The sequence below is a fragment of the Mus musculus genome, chromosome 9 (assembly GCF_000001635.26).
Source record: "Mus musculus strain C57BL/6J chromosome 9, GRCm38.p6 C57BL/6J".
Classification (NCBI taxonomy): domain Eukaryota; kingdom Metazoa; phylum Chordata; class Mammalia; order Rodentia; family Muridae; genus Mus; species Mus musculus.
The window spans coordinates 63,242,527-63,268,118 of record NC_000075.6 but is presented as its reverse complement, the minus strand read 5'-3'; the positions used below and the strand labels follow the sequence as shown (position 1 = coordinate 63,268,118).

The 25,592-nt window shown below is 45.0% G+C and overlaps 1 protein-coding gene across 6 annotated transcripts in view; it reads left to right on the top strand.

Annotated features, from left to right (window-relative positions):
* Map2k5 (mitogen-activated protein kinase kinase 5) overlaps positions 1–25,592 on the top strand; it is a 217,915-nt gene that overhangs the window by 113,564 nt on the left and 78,759 nt on the right. For all 6 annotated transcript variants that reach the window (XM_006511146.2, XM_030244354.1, NM_001364494.1 and 3 more), the window contains 3 exons: positions 4,932–5,005; positions 5,925–5,975; positions 11,071–11,142. In XM_006511146.2, the coding sequence (XP_006511209.1) occupies positions 4,932–5,005; positions 5,925–5,975; positions 11,071–11,142 (197 nt within the window). The remainder of the gene's footprint in view (positions 1–4,931; positions 5,006–5,924; positions 5,976–11,070; positions 11,143–25,592) is intronic.

Here is a 25,592-nt window from a genome sequence, read left to right as displayed (position 1 = left end):
TGAAGAAGCTTGCTTTGAGCTGGAGTTGACATAATGAAGGTTAATATCACTTAGCACTTGGGTCTGCTCCAGTACCTCAGATGAAATTTAAAATACGTACAGTGCATTGTAGTGTTGGGAACATTCATTCACAAACTCTGCATTTACCCATCAAGCATTTAGCTTTATATCAGGCAGTGCTAAGCACGGTATCACTGAAGTCCCATGCCAATCTTTGTCAATATGGGAAGATCAGCCCTGAGAATATATCCAGATACAATCAGATATCAGCAGGACTGGGTTGATAGTAGATACTTCTGCTCTCAAGAAGTTGCCAGCATCTGAGAACTCAGTGAGGCAGCCCTTAGCTCTGCTCAGCGGTGTAATGGCTTGTTTGCTGCAGTCTGTGCAGGGCTGATGAGCAGATCTTAGATGCTGTCCATCACCCACTTTGCTTAGCATCTCCCTGCTTCCCCTGAGAGGACTGACCAACAGAATCTACCCTGACTCCTCCAGGTCCATGCATAACAAATGATGTAGAACACAGGGCATTAAAACAAGCCACTGTGCACTGGCCTGCCTCTCACTTTCTCCAACATGATACTGACTTCTTGGGAATCAGACTTTAAAGCAGGGAACACAAGTGAATAATGTCTCCTGCTTAGGGGTTAGAACTAGTTCTCTCTTTCATTGAAAGATTTGACACAGCAGTAATACAAGCATGGCCTCTTTAAAGGTATGAAATGAACCCGAAATTCCAGGCTTCTGCGTCCTTGTTGTATTTTCTTTGAGAAGATGTCTCAGTTAAAATCAATGCCCTACCATTCATTTAAGCTCCCTTGCCTTCAATAAAACTAATTGATAAACCCTAATAATTAATGGCCTGATTAAACCAAAATGACTTACATCTGCCCTGATGGTTCCTATTTATAATCAGTCACTTTAATGACTCGTCCTTCCTGTGCTTTGCTTACAGAAGGCAGACCATGATATGACGAGGTGACTTGAAGGAAAAGCAGCGAGCCTGCTATGACTTTTATTTTCCATAAGTTGGCATTACATTAAAATAAACACAGATATAACCATTTTCTCTACAATAATTTTAGACCCAGTCAGATGTCTGTGGCCTTTGGGAAACAAACAAAATTATCTCAGTATTTCTAGAGCTCTTCCTGAGAGATGTAAAATGTACATGTTTTATATGAAAACTTGATGTAGGAAGGGCAGCGACTATATACTAGGCTTTGTGGTAACTCAGCTGTATGATGGATAGTGTATACAGCTTCCAGGAGAACTGAAATCAGGGGAGCTATTCTTAGCCCACATTTAAAGATATCCTCTTCAAATTCTGTCATTTGGATTCAAATTTAGTTCAGTTTAACAACTGAAGCCCTAAAGTAATCGGTCACCCTTGTGCCTTTAAAGCAGTGGTTCATATCATGTCAGTCATGACCCCATTGGGAGCCCAACGACCCTTTCATAGGGGTCACCTAAGACCATCCTGCATATCAGATATTTACATTATTATTCATAACAGTAACAAAATTATAGTTATGAAGTAGCATAGAAAGAATTGTGTTGCTAGAGTCACCACAATATGAGGAATTATATTAAAGAACGGTCCAGGATTAGGAAGGTTGAGAACCACTGCTTTGAAAGAAAGGTTTGAGTTGGCTTGTGATGAAAGGTCAAGACAATAGTGATGTAGGTAAGATAAACTTAGATAAGGACCCTGGCTCTGGGTAAAAGCATTTGCTGCCGCACCTGAAGATTCACATAGTAAAGGGATAGAAGCAACTTCAGAAAGTTCCCATGTGCACACACACGCACAGACACACACACACACAGGACAGTGTGGGCTACAGTGGAACACAGCTGACATTAAGGGGTGATGGAAATATGTCCCTTCTCAGCTATGGTCACCTGGTAGATACATTTGTCAGACTTCTCAAACAACATGCAAAATGACTGAGTGAAACTTGTGTTTAAAAATGAATTAAGGGCAGCAAGAGCAACACAATCTTGGTATAATCTTAACTTTTCAGGTGATTGCTCAGAAGCAAAGAATTGTATGTTCTTTTGGCCTTTTCCTGATGTTGGCTTGAATCCAGGTTCAAGTCTCTAGTGACCGAGTCTCTGTCTACCTGATATGAAACCCCGAAGCATTGGGTTCTGGAAGCACAGCCAAGCTTGGGAGCCACTTAGCTGCATGACTCACTGTGTTTCTAAGAATCATACTGTTTGTTCGGAAAGGGAATGAGGGAGAATGCTTAAGCTATAGATCACCTCCTGAGTGGGTTTTGGGATATATCGGCAGCTCCTGGATTGCTGTTGGTATGCTCTCAGGCCAGAGACAGCATCTCACTCATGTTGCTTACCATGTTCTTACATGGGGAAGCAACCTTAAGTATTTCTTGTGTGGACATTTTTAAATAACTGTAGACTTGTCTCAAAATGAAGACCATCAGTTAGGAATGTACCCATTCTAAAGAACTTTCTGAGTCAAAGGTGTACTACCTTCTCAGGCTAAATACACGCTTCTTCTGGCTGAGTAGGCCAGCCCATTCAGGGAGCGTCATTCACTCACCGTTGTTTCACTCACTGTCCCTTCGCAAATGTTTATACGTCTACCAGACACCGCTCCAGACAGGGAGTGCAACTTGTGGAGCTCCTTTCCAGAGCAGAGGGGCAGCAAGGGCGGTTTCTCTGTATAGAGATACAGAGTGTCACTAATGCTAAACCTTAAAGAAAGAGTTAAGCCAGGGGAAAGAGAAAGGAGCTTTAGGCTTGTGAGGCCTGTGTTACACAGTAACATTTAGGCAGGAATTTAAGGAAAGTGTAGGAACTAGCCCTGCATAAATGAGAGGGCAGAACATTCTAGTCTTAGGATCCACTGAGGAGGAAGTGCTGGCAGGTGAGCCAGAGTGGGCAGGGTAGGAGGCAGAGGTGGCATCAGCTCACACCCAGCCTTGGAGGCTAAGGAGAGGCAGCCCCCTGTCTCTGGTTGATTTGGGAAAGCCCTCAGTGGTTTGGGCAGGGAATGGGCAGTGCTAGCGGAGGTCTTAAAGAGTCGCTTCGTTGTTGTATTGAACACAGATTATAGCAGTGTAACACTGGTGTAGCCCCTGGAGGAATGCGTGCACTGATCTGGCAAGAACAATTCCTCGGCATCAAGTTGGTTTTATAGATCCTACTTTGGAATTATTTTCTACTTTGATTTATAGCATCGACAGTTTAAAAAGCAGTGTTTTATCTGCTGTCTCAGGTGATCCTCATAGTTTTTCAATTCTGACAAAGGAACTATTATCTCCCTGTAGACCTAGAAGCTAAAATATTACAAACCAAGTCCAAAGTCACATGGCAAGCCTGGGCATAGTGGAAAAGACTGCCGTACAGCTGTCTGCACTTGGACCCGCAGACTTGGTGAAGGGAGGCTGCTCTGTTCAGACAGTGCTTTAAGGTTTTGCTTGGAAGGGCGGCATTTATAGTAGTAAGTGTAATATATTATTTTAAAACATCACCCAGTAATCAGGATCCTGTGTGTAGAGGAAACAAGTGTGAAGACATGTGGCACATACACCGTCCCCGTGAGTTTATTTCTTGTGGTGAGGACCCTGGTGTAGTAAATACCTAGTAAACTGTGCGTTGACACTCAGTGCCAAGCAAGAGCGTTCATCAGTGCTGTAAAAAAGCCAAAGGAAGCCATGATGGTGGGCTGAGAAGTCAGTGCAGAAGAGACTCAAGTTCCTGCCTCCATGGAGTTTGCCTCTAATGTCAGACAGTGCTGACTAAGCCAGTGTGTGGGAAAGCCCCTCTTCTCTGCCTCTCACATCCTAAGTATCCTAAGGGCCCCTTAGCTGTTACTTACGGAGTTGGAACTTCAAATTTGGGTTAAATACACACTCCTAGCAAGATAATTTGATGGGCTACCCTAGTGCAGGCTAGAAGATTAAGGACAATTAATTCATCTGCAGAATTATTTTTTAGGTATTTCACCAAAGCTGTCACTTTGAGGTTAGTCAAGGGTAATGCATATAACTAGCTGCCTGAGCTAGTCTACTTTTACTGCCTATTCAAGATGAAATGTTGAGGCACGAGCCAATGTTAAAGCACATGACATTTGTTCCAGCAAAAGTGGTGGCTCTTGTTTTGCTTGGATGGTTTTTGTGACCTCCCTGAATTCCAGAAAAGGTTTATTGTTGTCCCCGATGATGCTCACAGGTGCCCTGTGTGTTATTTACTGACTGGCTGCCTTGGCAAAGCTATGTCAGTTATTTTGTTAACTGTAACAGCAATGACATCGGAAAGGGGAAAGAAAAATAATGGGGATGGCAAGGGAAATGAAAGGAAGGTTGATATGTGCATGCACGTGTGTGCACACAGCTTTTAGGTCAATTTCTGTGTCTTATTTGAAATAACATTTGCCACCTAAAACACAGGTAATGGTACCACGTGTCATTTTCACATTGCTTACTCCACTAAGACCTGTTACCAGTGATGTCTGGGTGATTTTTCTGGTGTAGTGTGTGTGTGTGTATGTGTGTGTGTGTGTGTGTGTGTGTGTGTTCCCATTTCCCTTTAGTTTTACTACTTCTTAGATGGGAGCCATAATTTAGCTACACATACAATGTAAACTAATCCTCTTTTATTTATATGCTTTGTAAAAGGTTGCATTTTTTTTTTTTTATCTAGCTGCTCTTTCCAGAGTGTGGGGCCAGGGTGATGGATGTATTTCCTGTTGTTGAAAGCCAAGGTTTGAGTGTACTTGCATTTGAATAGGTTTTGGCCTGCTTTCAGAGAAAAAACCAAAAACTTTGTAATAAATTTGTCATTCGAATTTGGGTGGCCTAGGATGCCATTTCTTCAGTCTTACATGGTATGCATGTGCTCTTTTTGAAAACAAACCATGTCAATATGAAGTCAGTCACTGGAGCTTTTCTGATCCCTTTTAGATGTGAAGCCCTCCAACATGCTTGTAAACACAGGCGGACAGGTCAAGCTGTGTGACTTTGGCGTGAGCACACAGGTAGGTCTTTTTTCTCTTCAGCCTGCCCTGTGGATTGAAAATCACCTAGCTTACAAACAAACAGGGACTGTGAGTCCGCTCATTGGCCGGCAGGCGTTATTCATTTTTAATCTCTGAGCAGTTTCCTTCATCAGAATATGATTGTTCATTGTTTAATGACAGTAAAAACTGCTGATATTGTAATTACTACTTACGAATAGCAAACTTCATTGCTATGCAGCTTGGCTGCAAAAGCGCTCTGGCCAGACAAAAGGGAGGACATCGAGGGAGCCGTGTCTGGGGAGCCCAACTGGCCCACAATAAAAATTAATATTGGGAGCAACAATGGTGGAGGGCCATTACAATGTGCTGCACCAATTTTAATTAATTTCCATTTTGGGCCTCCCCTGAGGACCCCAGTGATAGTGACCCATGCGCGTGCTGTGATGTTGATTTGAATCTCGGCCACCTTTCCTCCCAGCCAAACACGAAGACCAAAGCGAAGGTCATCTTTGCATTATGAGTTGTCAAAGTCTGTTACCCCTCCTGCGCCCTTAGTTCATCTCATTCTGGTAATGCGTGGGGCTCCATCCACATCTTGAGCTATGACTGAAAGATGAGGGTGCTCAGATTCTACTTCAAATTGACTTTTTATTTCAGGCGGGTTTGGGGCACTAAAGCGCTGAGCATCACGCTTAAGTGAATTGTTTAAGGTTATCTGCTATAAACCATAATGCTGTGCTTGTTTAAATTGGAAATCGCATCCAAAAGAAAAGAGAGATTTAATCATTTTTAATGCCTTTGTGGATGAATTTGTTCCCTTTTACATAATTTTTAGTTGATTTATAGGAGCGCTGATTGTAGGTTAAATGGGGAATAATTGCCCATTTTATTTCCACATTATCTTTATATTGTTCTAACAGACCGTTTTGTCTCATAGCTGGTGAATTCTATAGCCAAGACGTATGTTGGAACAAATGCTTACATGGCAGTAAGTAAACTTATGCAAAAATAACATTTAAAGCCAACATCTTTATCTTTATGTACTTGGGAATGTATAATTCTTAAATTAATCCCACAGCTTTAGACTCGTAGGTCATAAATGACGAAGTCAATCCAGTCACTCCCCAGTGTTAGATCTTTGGAAAGCAAGAGAGGCTCTGTGCTTGAGCGATAATCGACTCCGCTCACTCTGTTGCCTGAACCGGTCGGTTCAAGTGTGAAATCGCTGAGTTTTGAAGTTTAATCCTACAGAAAAATTGCACCTGGTAGCATATTGGCTACTTTCCACTCTGCTTACTTAATTAACCCTAATATAGACCAGAAACGTCGGGTGTTTGTTCTGGGGATTTGAGCATGCCTTGTCACCAGATCCAAGTAGACTTCCTGATGTAACCAGACACTGGCTGTGGATCTCCCCATGGTAAGGCTCCCACTAGGATTTTTCTAGAGTGAATAGCTCTGTGGGTTTTTTCTTAGTTATTAAGTTCTTGCAGATATCCTAAGATAGCTGTTCTATTTCTTTTTCTTACCTTTTTAAACACGAGATATTATGTATGGCTATAAAAATCTTTAGTTGTTTGTTTTCTCAATCCCTTTCAAGAGTTGTTGGGCATAGAGGACAAAAGGTGGATACTTTTCTGGTATCATTTTCTGAGTCTGATTTGGTTTTGGTTTTTATTTTGACCCCACTCTCCAACCCTTGTTTCCTTTCCCTGTAGAGTCTGGTTTTGGTTTGGTTTGGTTTATTTGTTGTTTTTTGTTTTGTTTTGTTTGAAACAGGGTTTCTCTATGTGGCTCTGACTGTCTTGGAACTCACTTTGTAGTCCAGGCTGTCCCAAACTCAGAGATCCACCTGCCTCAGCCTCCTAAGCTCCTAAGATGTGCACCACCACCACTGCCCAGCTAGAGTCTTGGTTTATATTTCAGTGTTTAGGATTGGGTTTTACCATGATGGCTCTAGATTTATGTAAGTAATCCATTTTAGGCTAAGGAACCTCTGTTGACATGCATATAACCATGGATTTTTAAAAAATGTACCATATATGTATTTGTTTATCAGAGGGGACCATGGAGATGTAAATGTCTCCATGTGGGTCCTGAGGATTTACCTCAAGTGTCGGGCTTGGAGGCTAGTGTCATTACCTGCAGAGCCATCTTGCCAGGCCAGAACCATGGGCCTTATTCTCAGGATTTTTTGTGCATATGTTGTTAATGATTATTACAAGATCTTTGATATAGGCAGGACCTGGGTGTACAGCTTATTATTCTCAGAACAATACAAAGCATTTCACTTTCTTTCAAAATGATTTATTTCAAGTTTTGTTGTTTTTTTAAGGAAATTAATACTTTTTCTGTCTAATTAAATGCAGAGAAAGTAGATCAGCTATGAAAGTTACTGTGTCTGCTTTTTAAAACGTAGTCTCCTCCGTGGCTCTCCCAGGGTGGATGAGAGCAGTGAGTCCTATAGGTAACAGAGACCTGCTGAGTGTCAGCCTCTGGAAGAATTGGAAAGGAAAAAGGCTGTCCATGAAACAACTTCTCAACTGCCCATCATGTTCTGGTAGCTTTAAATTGCTCTGATAATTAAATTGCATCACTTCTGAGCTACAAATCCAGATTACAGTTGTCTTTCCCAAGTGTACATTAAAGAAATTACTTTTTCCCCCTTTTTGTTTATGGATGAATGTGATGCGTCCATATGTTAATTGAAAGTGTGAGGATTAAAATTATGAAATGTTAGCTCAGGTTGGCAAAGCTAAAATTGCTTTGTTTCTTGGGTGAGTGAATTCTAGTCATCAACTTTGTACTTAAAGCTGCAGAAAGCCTAAGATGCCAAAGAAGAAAACAGCCAGCGCCTGAGAGGCAGAGGTAGAGCTTAATTTAGTAGGTTCTAGCTGGCCAAGTCCTTCCCAAAGGCCACCTGTGTGGGACCATGGGGTCAGCCCTCCATGACTCTACTGTGACATTGACCCTACCTGCTGTCTGTGCTACTGGTCTCTTGGGAGCAGGGCTGGGCTCTTTGGCTTTATGTAACCAAACTATGGCTTCAGAGCATCCAGAAAGCACTAAAAAGTTCAGGAGAGACCAGGGAACTCCCGGGCAGGTTTAGAGACAGAAGAGAGCGTGTGCAAGAGCTGAAGGCCAGCACTGCACTCAGAAGAGCCGGGTGTCAGGCTCCTCCTCCCCTTCCAGGCTAAAATCCTCAGCAGCTCTCCTGCCCGAGGGCACACTCCCTTTGAAGCTGCCACTCCCCATCTTGGAACCCGAAGGAACCTCAAAACTGAGCAGAGAAGCAGGAGGGACAAAGAAGCAGAACAGGCTTTGAGCAGGGCTGGCAGGCACAGCTTTGCCTTGCCCAAGTGAGCTGCCTGGGCACAGAGCACCATGCAGAGAGCATTGTCTGAAGTCGCATATCCACCTTAGGTCCCAGAAAATGTCTCCGAATTTTAAAGGGAACAGCAACAAAACCTTCCAGGCAGTCAGAGAAAATTAGCTAGACAAGGCAGTTTATGAAGATGCTCTAGAGGGAACTGTGGAGCACAGCAGATGCTCACCAACTTAGGACCACACATTTTAAAGAGGACAATAGATGTGTATGGTCCCCAGACACTTGAGGGAGATGGCTCAGTCATTAAAACTACCCGCTGCTCCTGCAGAGGCTTCAGGTTTGCGTTGCATCTCTCACCTCAGGTAGCTCACACCCACCTGTAATTCCAGTTCTGACACATCTTCTAGTCTCCATGGGCACCTGCACACACGTAAACTCAGGTGCGCACACACATACACATAGAATAAAATTTCGTCTTTCTTAAAGGGACCACCATACCCGGTAGCAAATTGGACACAGCAGAGGCAGGATTAGTGAACTGGAAGTTTGGTCTGCAGCATGGCCACCTGAGCCTGCTTGACCGTTGTGCTGTGTGGGGATCTGGCCTTGCCCACCTAAACGGGAACTCTCATGCCTGCAGTACACATGTGGATAGCATGCTATCCTGATTTGTGTTCACCCTCTTTGGTAATTTTCTGGGTAGCCCCACCAAACAGCAACTCCCTTTTCAGGAGAGTTAAAAGATACACCTTGCTGTCTTCCTGCTCCTGACAGTTATACCCGGGAGTATTGTGTTGGAAACACACAGTCCTGGAATTCGTTAACTAAATATGGGTCCTGGCTAACAGCCCAGTCACAGGCAGTAGCTGGAGGGAGTGAAGTGTGCCAATTTGAAGATGCTGCCTTGAAGATTGTGGATTCAAATTTTTAGGTCTGTTCAGACAGGCCAGGAATTTTTTTTTTTTTTGACTTGGTTCTGGGTGCTCTTCATTTACGTACACACACATGTGTGTGCCCTTTACTTATGCACACACAGGCGCCTTAGACAAGAGCTGAGTTTTCCTTCTTACAGTTTTCTACACTGTGGACAGCTGTCAGGTGAGGACGTAACCCCAGCTGGCCTCTTGACCATAGCTCTTGTGTCAGCTGTACAGTACCTGGCCGTAACTTTGTCTTCTTCCATGCTGGAGTTGAGGGAAAGGACTAGGCATGCCACCGTGGCTGCAGATGTAAGCCTGGCTTTGGGTTATGCAGCCTTGGGCCGTCTACCTTGTGTGCTGTAGAGTGGGCCCCAGAGCTGTGTGCTTCAGGACTGATTTTTCCTCTAGAGGCTGCCAGGCCTTGTGCTTAGGGATCTCTCTCAGTGCCACCTGGCATCTCTATGTCACCACTCTTCATAATTGTCCTCTTTTAATTCCGTTTCTGTCTTTGGTTTCAGCTCTCAGTTTATACTTGTTTCAGTAGCACAGCGGGGAGATGAGGCAAATGTATGTAGTCTCATCCTCCAGCCCACCCAGACATCTTGCCTGAGTCCCACTTGTGTTTGCATGTGTGTTTTCTCTGTGTTCTAGAGAAATACCACAGCCTGAGGACTGCCACCCAGTAGAAAGAAACCCGAGAGAGGAAGGGGAAGCAGGAAGACAACATTTGATTGTTTAACAAGTCTGGAGGGTTTTAGAATGGGCAACACCATAAGTTCTTTTTGTTGTTGTTGTATAAAGTGTGCATATGTGCCTGTGCTTGTGCGTGTGGGTAGGCCAAAGATCAACCTTGGTTGTCTATTTTATTAAAATAGAGTCTCACCGAACTTGGAGCTCATGAGTGACTAGCCTGGCTGGCATTGTTGTTGGCAACAATGGCATTTGTGCTGTTGTTCCCGTGACTGGCTGGCTAGTTCCACATGAATACCTCTACTCCTATCAAACTGACTAGGATTGTATAATGGGGTATGGGTCAGGATCCCAGTCCTACCACGATTAGCACTATAGCCTTGAGCAACCATTGCTCTTTTGTGGGACTAAATTTTTTCAAGTCAGTTGTTCACCTGTGCATTGCAAACATTTCTGTAAGTAACCTGAGCAGGAGGCACCCAGTAAACAACCATTCCTGGTAAGCAGGGTATGCAGGCCAGAGCTTTGTGGACCAGGCACCTGCTGCACAACCCACAGGGAGGGCCCAGAGTCATATGTGACACCTTGATTCCTGTCAGAAGAAACACAGCTGTATGGAATGAAAGAGCAACAGGAGGTGGCTCTAGGGAGGCGAGCTCTAACTGCTCCTTGCCCAGCCCAAGTGCTTCACCCTCCTGTAAAGTCGGATTTCCAGAGAAAAGCTAAAAATAAAACTTAGCCATAGTTTTCAAGACCCTTGTGCCCAAATTCAATTAAATTGTATACAATCTTATATAATTTGTCTATCTCCAATTAAAAATCTTTGGAATCTTTGGAAGAGAGAAGTAGGATCAAGTCTTAGCTCATTTGCTACCTTAGTTTCTGCCCACATAAACTCACTACCTGGAGCCTTCATCTACAACATTAGCGACAGTGGTTTTCTATGACTGTGTGCAGGATTCTCTGTTGCTTCTAATATATATATATATATATATATATATATATATATTTATGTAAATTTCTTTTGCTGTGTGTAAATACCATACAAATGTCGTGACTCCCATGTTAGCTGAGCTCACATTCAGTGTGCACTCCCTGGGGTAACTCTAGCAGCTCATAATAAGCTCTCTCCTGCTTTCTTACAGCCAGAAAGAATTTCAGGAGAGCAGTATGGGATCCATTCTGACGTGTGGAGCTTAGGAATCTCTTTCATGGAGGTATGTTGCTGTTTGTGGTCATTGATAAGCCCTTACTAATACACCCTATTGGGAAGAACCCCGGTGCCTCTGAAAGAGTAATGCAGAACTCCAGTGTCCGTGCACATGTATGTCGTCTGACTCAGCAGACTCCACGTTGCTATCCCATGTGGCTTTTGGACTGAGTCTGAATTATTCTAGAGCACTGCTTCTCATACATCACCTGTGTAAGACATACCTGAGTGCTTGTTAAAAACACAGGTTTGCCAGCCCTACCTAAGACCAGTTTAACCCAAGCCCCTCAGAATGCGCATGTGGAAAGTGTTCACTGGGTGGACCTTCCGCATGGTCTGGAGCCCAGTTCTCTGAAAGAGGATTCCATTACAGAACAGGGTGACGACAGCCTTGGAATGTGCATGTGTGATATCCATAGGGGATTGTTTTAAACGTTTGGCTATAGTCATATGGATATATATGTTATATACATGCTGTATGTCTCTTTCATTTTTAAAGAAAGAAAAACCTACTTTATTCTAATAAATGACATGTGCATGTGGGTAGGGGTGGAGTGGCAGGGGCATGTGTATATGGTATACTCATATATCTTTACTCTTTATTGCTGTATTTAGAATGGATTTTTTTCCCTCGGTGAGCCAGGTGCAGTCCCATTAGAACACCATGCTAAGGAATAGACACAACGTGCATTAGAAAGACACCTTGCTCGCAGGAATTGCACTCCTAGACAACCTGAGCCCTCACTGGGGCTTGAAGAACAGCCTCTCAATTTCATGAGTTCCCATCAAAGAAACATTTTTTTAAAAAATAGGAACATGTTTAAATAACACCACAGATCAAGTTTCTATCACAATCCTATCACTTTTGTTTGGCCAAATACATTTTCTATGATCTTTGTAACGCATGAATGCCATTGTCTTTGGAAAGGAAATGTCTTTAGACCCAGCTCACCTGCACAGCAGGAAGGGTGCCAAAATCAAATGCTCAGTGCTTATTAAACCATACTCTTCTGCCTTTTCCTGAAAGGTAATCTAAGAGGAGCTGTACTGTGTGCGCAACAGCTGAGAGGCTGTGGGGGGGGGGGGGGGGGAGCTCAGGACCCAGCACTCAGCAGGATCCAAAGGCTTGTCCTATCATTAGCCTGGTTCAGGATGCGCTCACTCTGACTGTGGGGTGGCAGCTTTGCTAATATGGAATTTCCCTTTGGGGTTTTAAGTCATTCCCATTGGTTATGTTGTATAAATGATCGGTACAGTGCAGAACAGTTGAGGGGTCACGTGGTTCAGAACCTGATGCTGGGAAGAGAAGACCCAGGTTGTAGTGCTAGCATTGGTACTAGTTTCCTAGGTGATCCTGGGCCACCCTACAGCCCCAATTAGGCTCAGCACCTAATGTTCCTTCTCTGTGCCGTAGTGAGGTCTGAGTCCTGCCACAGACGGACACTCTACAGTTCTGCTGCCCTTAACTTCCAGCAGCTGCAGGAGAGCTGAGTGCCTTGGACAGAGATACACCCTAGCCTGTTGGAAGCATAGAAGCATTGTTAAGAGGGCTGGGGATGCAGCTCAGTTGATACAGTAATTGCATAGCATGCATGAAGGCCTGGCTTACTTGCCAGTGTGGCATGCTGCTGTGATCCCAACATGCAGAGGTGGAGGCAGGAGGAGCAGAAGTTCAAGGTCATCTTTAGATGCATAGGAAGTTAGAAGCCAGCCTGGGCTGCATGATACTATCCTAAAAAAAAAAAGTACTATTAAGAAAGCAAGCCCAGACTAGTCTCAAGAAGGTAGTGAGTTGTATCAATTGATTGTTCCTCCTTCTTGATTAAAGTGGAGTTATCAAGGAAAAGGCTGGAAAAAAAAATAAATAAATCAGTGAGATAGCCAGGGACTAGGTCATAAATGGCCAGGCTCAGGGCTTCAGATGTTGCCCTGGGAGCAAGTGATCTGACTTCAGTTTTTAGCAAGTCACAGTGCTCCATGGAGCATGCCCGTAGAAGTACGGGTGTGGAAACAAAAGGATCATTTGAAGTAGGTAGAGAGGTTGGTAGCTACCCAATAAATGTAATGTATTGAAACACGTATCTATCAGTAACTTTCTAGGCACCAGCACCATGAAGCCTAATGAAGAGGCGATACATCTTAGGGAGGGAGATTGCCAATGTGTTCGTTTGTCCTGGAGGCAAACTAGTCAATAGTCTCTGGGACACTGAAGAAAATAGACCCCACATTTGCAATCCTGAGGAGAATAGGGCATAGAGAACTGTGTGAGAAAAGTCAAGTTTGAGCTTGATGAGTGGGTGTCGGGAGACACGTGATGCCATGCAGACCAGAAGCCTGTGGCTGGATGAGAGCCTGGAGGGCTGGGCTCCTCCATGCTCTCTGCGCCCATAGTGGGTGAGAAGGATTGAGTCATGAGGCAGGATATAAGGTGATGTCTGCTTACGGTGGTCAAGACACTTAATTGAGAGCCATCTGAGAATGTGGGGTGGCAGTCACTGGCCTTGCAGGGCTTCTGACCTAACAAGCAAGCAAGTAACATGTGACCAACTTAAGTAGTGGAGGAAAAGTCACTAGAGAATAGAGTACAGCCCCTGCTATACATTTTATACCAAATTTATTGAAAGAAATTCATGGTAAATGGAGATGAAGGGTTTGCATTTATAGATGAGACACTGTGGTGTTTTTCGAGTGAAGACTGCAGGAAACCCCCAGGCTCCTTTGTTCTTAGGGTCAGGGTAAGAAGAATGCCATCCACGGGGCCTGGGACTTAGGTCAAAATAAGGACTCAAAGGCTGAGGTTCCTCTTTCTTTTTAGCAGAATATAGTTGGTATAGGTGTGATAAGTTCTATTCAAAACCACTACAGACACACCTGCAGCCCCAGCCTTTAGGACTGAGACAGGAGGATCATGAAGTCAAGGATAGCCTGAGCTACATTAAAAAAAAAAAAAAGTCAGGGCTGGGGAGATAGCTCAGTCAGTAAAGCACTTTCCACACAGGCACATGGACCTGTATTCAGTCCCCAGCACCCACACAGAAATGTAGCTGGCCAAGCATGTTGGCAATCCCAGTGCTGAGGAGGCAGAGACAAGTAACCCTGGGGTACACTGGCCAGCTAGCCTACCCGACCATTATGCTCAAGCTCCGAGTGAAAAATCCTGTTAAAAACCTCTTAAAGGATGCTGCCCAAGGTTGACCTCTGCTTCTGCATAAACATGAACATGCACACATACTGCTTCATGGGCACACAGCACACAGTAGACAGAAATGTGTGTTGCTGTGGCATTTCAAAGTCTGAGGGACAGAATACATCCTGAGCCACAGTCAGTGTTTAGAAGGAGCTTTGACTCTGCTCTCACTGTTAAAATAGTTCTCAGCATGTACTCCAAAGAATGAAGCCTTCATTCATTCATTTACTCATTCATCAGTTTTCCTGGTAGAAATGCCATGGGTAGGCTTTGCAGAGCATTGGCTGCATAACTAGGAAGATCCTGCCTCAGGTAAGGAAAGACACTAGAGCTGGGCAGTGGTGGCACACGCCTTTAATCCCAGCACTTGGGAGGCAGAGGCAGATGGATTTCTGAGTTCGAGGCCAGCCTGGTCTACAGAGTGAGTTCCAGGACAGCCAGGGCTATAGAGAGAAACCCTGTCTCAAAAAAAAAAAAAAAAAAAAGAAAAAAAAAAGAAAAAAGAAAAAGAAAAGAAAGACAGACACTAGAACCCTGAAGTGACAGGCCTCAGAAAAGGTGTAGATGAAGGACTCATGGGTATCAAGGGGCTGACAGAGGGTTGACATTTGAGTGGAATTGGTCTTCAAGTGAGCTTGCTACCAGGAGAAGAAAGGACTAAAGGAGATTCCTTCTGCTGCCAATCCGCCCACTCTGAAGTGGACTACTATAAACCCTTAAGGGAGGGTCAGATGGCAGTGCAGGAGGGTAAGGCCTCACAAGTCTCCGGGATGGGGCGCACCTTTCTCAGTGGTTTAATCCAATCAGTTCATTGACATAGAGGATCTGTGGTGAAGAAAAAATGGGCATCAGAATAGGAAACCAAGCAGGGAGTTTTCTGTGTCTGCTGGAGTCCCCAGGACCCCGCCTCCCATTCTGTAAACCCTCCTTTCCACGGTTCATCCTTGGTAGCTCCTTCCTGCTAACCCTTCCCCGCTAATGTGCTGTCATGGTCCCCCATGGGGAGTCATAGCAAGACCTCTCACCAAACTCTTTCATAAAGATAATGCTACATGCCACTAAAGTGTGTGGATAAAAAGAATTGCAGACAGCTACATGTGTGCCTTAAGCAAAGAACGTTTAATATCAGGCTATCTTTTATCCGCCTCCATCTCCTCTCAGGCCAGCAGCCCTGTGCTCCTGGGATAAAGTGGGTCTCCTCCAGATGTTGTCAGCTGTATGAAATATCTGGAGTTGGCAAAGTGGCACAAAGATTGAAGTAAAACTACTCAGCCTGCATTGAGGACAGTGCTTATGCTTAGGGATTCAGCACCTTTCTCTGCTGTGTGCTTACAGCTTTCCACACAGCTCTTTAAAGTGTTTGTGACATACCCCCTGTGGGTGGGTTCTGAAGCCAAATAAAGGAGGTCTCAGCGTGTGGGTTGGTGTGAGCTCACTGTGTAGTGGTGAAGAAAACTCACATGAACATGAGTTTCTCCCTTTAAGACACACCAAAGGTCAGTAAGGGAATGCTAAGAGTAATGAAGAAGACCGAGATGGGAGACTAGCAAGACTGAGGATCCTGAGCTATGGCGAGCGGGAAGACTCCTCCCACCTCACAAGACTTGTTTGCCACCTTTACAGGGCTTCTGAGCCCAGTGACCAAGTGATGTTTTTCAGAGCTGCTCACCTGGTGCTGCTAGTCAGCACTGCAGGACTAAACTCTGGGCAAAAATTAGCTTGACTTGTCAAAACAAGAGCTTTGTTTTCACTGAGTCTGAAGGATTTTCATAATCGTTAGGGTGGGAGTGCCAAAACCATAGTGAGGCAGCGTCTTAATTTTATAAGCAGTTGTCCTTACCTAGTCTGGCAGGAGTGGCTGAGGAGAGGCTGCTCACGTGACTTTTCACTGGTTAATTCTTTGTCACATTATGCCATTTGAGTCACAACATAAATCTCTAAATGGGAGATAAACAACCACATGTTCAAAAGATGGTCTTTCAGAGGGAACCCGCCAGTATACTCTCTAACCCTGTGCCCAGCGTGGGGCATGAGTGTTAGAAAGGAACAGGGGCCTGCTGTGGTGGAACCCATCTATAATCCCAGTACTCCAGAGGTAGAGGCAGGGGGATTTTGAGTTTGAGGCCAGCCTCAGGTACACAGCAAGACCTCATCTCTAAAAAACAAAACAAACAAGGGACTGCTGGGATGGTCCGGTGGGTAAAGGTCTTGCTTTGCAAGCCTGCTGACCTGAGTTTAAGCCCTGGAACCTGCTTAGGGTGCAGGGATCACAGAGTTGTCCTTGGACCTCCGATATACTCAAGGTAGCCCCCATGTACGCACACACTCATGCATACATACACTAGGTGTTTGGTGGATCCGGGTGTAAAGCATGGTAGAATACGCCTTTAATGGCACTGAGGAGGCGGAGGCAGACAGGTCTGCTCTAGTCTATGCAGTGGAGCTCCAGACTAGCCAGAGTACACAGTATAAATCCATCTCAAATAAATAAACCATTTAAAAATTTTTTTTAATGAGGTAAACAAAACACACAAAAACTTCCTTTGGAAAGGCACCAGGCCCACGGGGCTCTGCTCAGGGACTCTATCGGGAGGGCTCTCACAAACCTAACTGAGGTTGGCAATGAGGAGTCTCCCGATAGACCTCTCTGCAGGAGTCAAACCGCAAGTCCATCTCCAGCACACGCTTGCTCTTTTCACATCATCCCAGCTCTTTCTGCCTTTGTTTGCAGCTTCCCTCCTGTCTCCTGAGTCTGCGGCGCAGAGCAGGCTGGCTCGACACGCTTGGTTAATTGGTGTGTCATCCGGTCCTGTGAGGCTCCTCCGAAGCACTCGCACTGCTTTATTGAAGCGCTTTGAATGATGTGTTAAATGATGAAAGCAAGGACCATGGCTTAGAAAAATGTCTCCAGATAGGTGAGGAACATACTCAGAGAGTCACACAAGGTCATTGTCATCAAAGTAACACCACCTTGGAAGGGTTTCTATGGGCTCCATTGTTTTGACACAGTTTTTCTTAAGTTATCTTTTTTTCAACTTTTTTTTTTTTTTGGCGGGGGAGGGGTTTGGGTTTTTTATTTTGAAGTTTTTTGTTTCGTTTTGTTGTAGTACCAGGGATGGCATTTCAGGCTTCCCGTGGATACATGTTCTACCTCTAAGCTGTGCCCGCAGCCCTTTCTTGAAGTTTAGAATTACCTTTACAAATAGGTCCATGCGCTGTGACACTCTCCTGTTGTATGTATGCCATTTTCTTCATCTGCCCGAGATACAACGTGAACATGTGTCCTTCAGGATGCTGGCTCTGCTCTTGGCAGCTGAGAGTGACACTTTGTTCTTCTGACCAGCTCTACATCGGGCTTGTGATGTGGGCATTTCCTACTTCATAGCTGAGTCGTTTATACAGAATTCAAATCTGATTCTCTCATGACCTACATTACCCAGTGCCATGCCAGTGCCCTAGTGAGTACTTAGGAATCTTTTTTGGCTCAGTATTTCCAACTTGTATAACAGCTTGAAAGTAGTTGCTCAAAACAAAAGCCAGATTTTAACTTTGATAGAGCCTTTGACGGATGTTTGTGGAGTGTCGCTTGTCACCCACACATGAAAAAGTGATCTCTCTTTGCCAACACAGCAGACCCAGATTCAAATTCCACCTCAGCCATAGCAGCCTAAGCAAAGAACCTTGGCTGCAGTACGTGGTGTCTCAGGGTCTCAGTTTCTGCATCTAAGGTAGCAGCTCTACCTGAGTGTGGGGTCAGGCCACAGTGAGGAACAGAGGCACTGTCAACTCCTCTTAAAAGGAGGCAGCTTCAGAAAGGCTCCCATCTAGTGGGTTCACTGGAGATGCGTAGACCGCAGGGTTAGATCCCGCTCACTTCAAGCACTGCTGACAGGACATTGAAGGCACCCACTGTGAAGAGCAGCTTAAGAGAGGACAGTGTCAACACAGAGGCTGTTGCTTCCATCTTAACAGCAGTAAGCCAGAGCTGATTCTGGAACCATTGTCAGTGACCATAGCCCAGGAGCAGAGATTTCAGTTATCTCAAATTCCATATTCCAGTGTGGAAGCAATTCAGAACAAAGAAAGTCATAAATCAAGGGAAGTTTAGCTTACATCGGTGATGCATCAGAGAGGCCATTGCAGAGAGGCAGGGAGGCTTCTAAAGACCAAGCTGTTGTTCATGATGTTCTGAGCTTTAGGGCTGCGGAGAACTAGTGGTCTGCTAAGCCAATAGACTCTAAAAACTTCCTAGCTACAAGCTGCAAGATGTTAATACAGACAGAGATGGGCAGAGGATGACTTCCAGGGCTAGAGCTAGCCTGGGGTAAGGTAATTAGCCAATGGGCTGCAGCATTCCAGCCTTTCCACAGTCCTGACCTTCCAGTCATTCCTGTGGACAGATCTTCCCAGGAGTCCTTGGCCACGACAGCCACCCCTAGATTTTGGCTGTGATTAAACAGATGAACAGTGATGGGTAAGGAACAACACATGTGGGAGTGTGAAGCCTTCAGCAGCTGAAGGGCAAGCAAGGGCAGTGGCCTGGCTGGAGAAGAGCACCCAAAGCTCCCTCCACAGCTGGTTGTCCCTGATCGCTGGAGCTGGGAGTAAACGGGGCTAGAGAATTGTTTTTGCTCCTGGTTTCTGGGAAACCAAGGCTTTGCCTGTATTTTGAGTGTACACAGCCCTCGGTCTGTTTGAGAAGCAGTGAAACTGTTAACCACAGACCATCTCCCCAGCTCACCATATGAGGCAAACCAGTGGCCCTCCCCAGGCCCAACATGAGATTGAGCAGAGGCTCTGGGAGGATAGAAGGCATCTGGGGCCATAAAAACCTGGTCCCTGTAACCAAGAAGAGGCCCTCCAGTGGCCAAGACCATGGGCAGGAGATTAGCAGGGACTTTCTCCAGGGAAGTCTGGCCAGGAAGTCTAATGGATCCAGAGGTTGGGTGTTTACCAACAGCTGCCCGACCAGATGGAGCTCATAGGAAGCCCTCGGCCAGTCCACATGTCCCACCAGGAGGTGTTCTTGCTATGTAGCACAAGTTGACTTAAGTAGACCAGGCTAGCCTTGAACTTTTGGCTAGTCTCCTGCCTCTGCATCTTGAGTTACTAATTTAAGAGCTGTGCCTTACTAATAACAAGCTGTGTGAGAGCAGAGGCCTGAAAGGGCTGAGAACAAGCACATGAGGGCACACTGTGTTCCAGAGACAAAAGCAGAACAGACAGGGAGGAAGGGAACTGAGAAAACCAGGTGAGCAAGTGTGCCATGCAAAACAAATCAGAACTCATCAGAGAACCAGTTTTAACTGAGAAATTGCAATGCAAGACAGCCATCTGTGTTTGAGAGTGTCTTTCTCATAGGAAGAAAAACACTAATCTCTTTTCTAAGTGGCATGTGGTAATATTTTTGTCCTCATAGTTTGAATTTTTATAATACATATTGTTTTTTAACAAGAGTTCAGATGTGGTGGCACATGCCCTTAGTCCTGGCACTCAGGATGCAGAAGAAGGCAAGTATCTGTGAGTTCAAGGCCAGCCTGGACTACAGAGGGAGCTTCAGGCCAGGGCTACAAAAAAGAGAAAGGAGAGAGAGAAAAACTGTCAGACACATTACTGAGAATACAGTCACTTTCTTTGCTATACCTGTTAAGGTAATGAGTAAACATATTCATGAAGCAAGACTAGAGCATAATTGTCTGGACTATTTTCAAAACATGTAACATTAACAACCACATAAAGCCACTTTAAAAAGTAAGCTTCAGGACTGGAGAGATGGCTCAGTGGTTAAGAGCTCTGCCTGCTCTTCCAAAAGACCAAGGTTCAATTCCTAGCAGTCCCTGCCAATCTCCTGCCCATGGTCTTGGCCACTGGAGGGCCTCTTCTTGGTTACAGGGACCAGGTTTTTATGGCCCCAGATGCCTTCTATCTTCCCAGAGCCTCTACTCAATCTCATGTTGGGCCTGGGGAGAGCAGTTTGCAATGGTCTGTAACTCCAGTTCCAAAGGTTCTAACATCCTCACACCAATGCATATAAAATAAATAAGAAGTAAGCTGCAGGTGGCATGGTGGCACATGCCTTTATTTAATCCCAGCACTCAGAAGACAGAGGCAGACAGGTCTCTGAGTTTGAGCGGAGCCTGGTCTACAGAGCAAGCTCTAGGATAATCAGGGCTACACAGAGGAACCTTGAAGGGGGAAGAAAGGGAAGGAAGGAGGGTAGGTAACCTGCTCAGCCAGGTAACATGGCCACACCTATCATCCCATCATGAGGGAGCAGGAGGCAGGGGCATCACCTGATTGGGCCACCTCAGGGTCTTGCCATCAAAACTAGAAAAGAAAGGGAGGTGGGGAGGCAAAGACAAGCTCTCTAGACTAGCATCCTGTGTGCGCCATGTTTGAGCAGGCAGCACAAGCTGCAGAACCTTACCCAGAATTGATTCCACCTCCTGCCAAAGCCACAAAACAAAGCCACACCAAGGGAGTTGTCTCAGGTGGGTATCCAGCTGAGCCTGTGTCTCCTGGCTTAGCCCCTTGTAGTCTGTGAGCCTGGTCTGAAGAGTGACAGGTAGCTCTAGTTCCCTGAAGCAGCTCTGTCCATTTTTATAATCATGGAAAACTTGGCATTTGGTATGATTCACTCAGCTTCAGATATTTCTCCTTTTTAAATTTATTATTGTTTTGTTTTTTTGAGACAGGATCTTAATGTGTATCTCTGGCTAGCCTGGAACTTGCTTTATAAAGCATGTTCTTCAAACTAGCAAGAGTCCTCCTGCCTCTGTGTCCCCCGCGGCCCTTCACCCCACACACTCGGTGCTGCCTGACTTACTTCCTCCTTTTTAAAAACTGTGAGCAGAGGTTCTTCCTTGGTGAGCTTGGTTTGCCCTTGCAGCTGTGGGAGAGCATCCTTGTTTATGAGAGCACACATTCTCAGACCGTGGGCAGGCTGCAAGAGAGTGGCTATGAGAGCACACATTCTCAGACCGTGGGCAGGCTGCAAGAGAGTGGCTCTGAAGCTTCCTTTGGTCCTCCCACCCTTTCCTTAGCTCTTCTGGGGGAAAAGAACATGGCACTGTTTCTAACACCCATCCCCCACTCCTGCTCATCTTTCTATAATTATGTCTTAACTTGATATTTTTATACTCTGTGACTTTTTGATCTAATTTTTTTTATAACTTGCTGGAGTGGGGGAAAAGCTGCTGAAGTGACTTTAGCAGATGATGGAGAGACTGGTCCAGTCCTTTGCAAGGTCTGTGAAGGATCCAGCTGTCTCAGATAGCCATGCCTAAATATGCATTTTCCAGGGTCAGCAGCAACTGAATGAATATGGAACTGGCATGCAGAGCTAGTGGTTTCACTGAATGCAGCAGTGTTGAGCTGGCTTTGTGCTCTGTATTCAGCAGCCCCGAGGTTAACAGAGCAGGACAGGTTAAGGACTTGCAATTCCAGATAAGCATTTAATCATTTTGATGCATTTCAGGCTAATTGAAATATTTTTTTTCCAGCAGTACACACCCATGTCACCTCACCTACAGACACAGACACACCAAATTTGGAGTTTTAAAAAACACAGAATCAACAGTCTTGACATTAAAAAAAAAAGAAATAAGAAAGTATTCGCGTCTGACGCCTCCCTGCAGATGCCTGAAGGATTGGTGGAGGAGAAGCAGCAAGGGGATGATTTACATTCATTGAGGCAAATCTTCCAAAGCTAAAAGCAAAACCAAAAAAATCTTAAAAAGTTGCATAGTATTGTTTAATATACTTTTCCTTTTTCATTTTTTGATTTTTGTTTGTTTGTTTGTTTGTTTGTTTGTTTTTCAAGACAGAGTTTTCTCTGTTTAGCCCCAGCTGTCCTGGGATTCACTCTGTAGACCAAGCCACCAAACTTAAGAGATCCACCTACCTCTACCTCCTGAGTACTGGGACTAAAGGTGTGAGTCACTATGCCCAGGTCAATATACTTTTCTAATAGATAAATCCCAATAGTATTTCCACTCAGCAATGGATGGACACTTGTCCCAGAAGAATTTCTTCATAAAAGAGACCAGCATGAGTGTAGATCCAATACAGTTATTTTTGTGCATTCCAGGCCCTGTGACCATCCCTGGTGCCTGTTGTAAGCAAAATTGCAAAATCCTGCCTCCATGGAGGAGCCCATGGTTTGAAGGGTGCTGGGCAGTGTAAGGTCTCAGACAGAAGTCCTTGGATGATGTGAGGAGCTGGTGGCATGGGGTGGTGACCTCCTGAGTAGAAACCGGAAGGGACGTGAGGAAACCAGTCTTCTGTGACTTGTGTCCCACAAGACTGACAACTCAGGCAACTGTTGTAGCTCAACTTAGAGATAACCAGTGGCAAGATCCACTGCTCCTAGAATCCTCTCCCTCCTTAATCCAGGACCTAGGAACAGCTTTAAAATCCTGTTCTCAATCCTGCAGACTATCTTATATACTTCAGCTCTGAACTTGAAAGTGACATTGACATGTCACCTATTTAGGAAGTTCTTTTACATCCCTTATCCTTTACTTAGGAACTAGAGTGTTGTTTTTTAACTAAGGAAGGAAGATTGCAGAACTTGGTGGCTCATGCCCCTTACCACTGAGAAAGCTACTCTAGAGGTGGCATGTACCCACCAGTGCCACATGCAACTTATGCTGCGCAGCCCAGAATTGAGCCTCTCCTCTTTAGAACTGCTGACATTCCTCTGCTCGATGACATTCTAACCAGAAGGGTGGCACACAGCTCTTCACCTGCACAGGTAACTAAGCAAGCCTCTGGTACTTGTGACCCTCCGTAAGCTTCTGCCTGAGTGATGGAAAATGATGAGAAGTTAGTGAGCAGACCTTTCGAAGGTGGCTCTACTTTGTAAGTATCAAACCGCCCATTCTGTGAGGAAGCTGAGATCCAGAGAGAATGAAGGGCCTTTGCAGAAGGTTAAATGGCTGTACCAGGCTGCATAGAGCAGCCAGCTCCTGTCGCTCAGATGAGGTGCGCTGCTTTTTTTACAAGAGTTACAAGAGGGACAGTGAGTGAGCATCATGTAAAGACCAAGGCGGGCTGGCTGTGCTCCTCAGCAAGGCTCTTTCCCAGCTCCACCTTGACAGCACCCTCATGGTGGGTCTGACTTACAGAACTTTGCAAGGTGCCTGTTCTCTCCCAGAAACCAAGGGCTAGTTCATTTTATTCAGAAATTAATCTGGCCGATGATATATGAGAGGTACTAGGAAGTGTGTAGGTAAGAGTACAGTGTGCCCATCTGGCCGGTGTTGCGTTGGTACCAGAATCCACCCCTGGGAGCTCCTGGACGAAAGCTATGCTGATGACAGGGAAGGCTGCCCTCAAAGCCTGGGAGAACCTAGCATTTATCCATTACTGATTAATAAGCCCCTCGCAATTAGTCCTTAAAATAACAAACATTTCTTTCCTCAGGATCCTGTGAGTCAGGAGTCCTGCAGGCCTCAGCCATCCCCATCCCCGTCAGCAGGAAGGGCCTGTGGAGCTTGTTTTTGGGTGGGGCTTAAGGATGGGGGCTCCACACTGCTTCAGCAGCATGTGTGACCCCTGAGTGGAGAACAGGGGAGCCGAGGCATAGCTCTTCTGGTGTTCTCGCTCCACAGGCACTCTCCTCCTCTGCCTCTTCATGGCTAACTTCCTTGTGGCTTGTGTTGTGAACTGGTAAAAAACTGCAGGACTATTAAGTTCCAGACTCAGAAATGGGACAAAATGGATTCTGCCATGTGTTGCTGAAACAACCGAGGCTCCTGATAAGGAAGCACCAAGGTCAGTCTTTAAAAGCATCCTGCTTAGGGATTGTGTGAAGTCCGTCTTGGAAACATAGTGCACTACAGATTTCTGGAAGAAATGGTGTTAAGCTGAGTCTTGATGACTGGGGTAGCTACAGCAGGCGCCATCCAGCAGAACAGCAGCACACACCAAGCCAAGGGTGTTCAGTATCATCCCATTTTGACTCCCTGACCTTGAGCTAGGAATAGAAATGAAGATTTCCTTGAGCTCAGTAGACTAAACGCCAGCCCTGGTGTTTTCTCAAGTATCCTCAGCTGCTTGACTCCAGAGACCAGTTTAGAGTTGGGAGCCCATGGGAGTTGTCCTCTAAGAGATGTGGCATGGTTGAAGCTACCTGTTGTCAGAGGACAGGTCAGCATTACACCCACCTTAAAGGGATGTCATTTTTTAATTCTTACAAGCCTGCTAGTGAGATGGGTTTCCATTTTTAAGTCTTTAATAAGAAATAATCTGTCTAAATTAATTATAATGCTTAGATATATGAAAGTGGTAGCTACTGGTCATTCTAGGTAGAGATGTGTTAGATCAGAGGGCTCTGTCTATTAAGACGTCAGACCGTGGTGCTGAAGAGCATGGGGTATGGCCATTTTGGCATGTTAACCAAGCAACCAAACCATGCTTTTCTAGGCTGACCAGACAAGTGAAGGTGTCTCCAGCCCCATTTAGCATAAACCCCTAATGCCTGTTGTTGGCCGTAATCAAATTTCTGGTGTCATGGAGAACATAAAAAGCTCTTGTCTTAGTGTTCACTCTACACAGGGCTAAAATCCACCAAGTATTAGAGATACAGGGAGATGTTGAATACTGGCCATTATCAGGTAGGCTTTGAGTATGAATTTGTCTGCACAGTTGTGGCCAGGGTCTTCTGGGACAGACTCCCCACAGAGGAGGAAGAACAAGGGGATATGTGGGAGTGTGTCCTGAAAGGCAGGCAGATTCCATTTGTCATCTGTCACACTGGCTAAGGTTCCAGATAGGAGCCACCCTTGCTAATGCAGCTAGGGCTGTGCAATCATTTGAAGAACAATACTTTTTCTATTACAAACGTGAAGTGGCTGCTTTCATCCGTCCTAACTTAACTTTACATCTTTCTAATTCAAAATCTCACACCAAGTCTCCTCTAATGCACAGACTGCCATCAAAGGAGACCTTTTTGCAGTTGTTTGTAAGTGACTTTTAGAGATTTCGTTATATGCCAGATATTTTAATTAGCATTTCCTGAGCAGTGCCACTGATGAAAATCAACATAGAACAATTAGAATGTCTGCAAGGGCACAAAAGTGGGCTTTTAAATAGGCTTTTTTCCCTCTTCTTTTTTTTTTATTAAGTTTAACAATTAGAAACCTCATATTTACTGTGGCCTAGTTGAAATTAATATATTACCTTTAAACACAGTATTCAGTCCAAAAGTTGTTCGGCCAGGTCTTGGTTTAATGTAGTGCAGATAGACAGATAAGTGTACGAGTGGC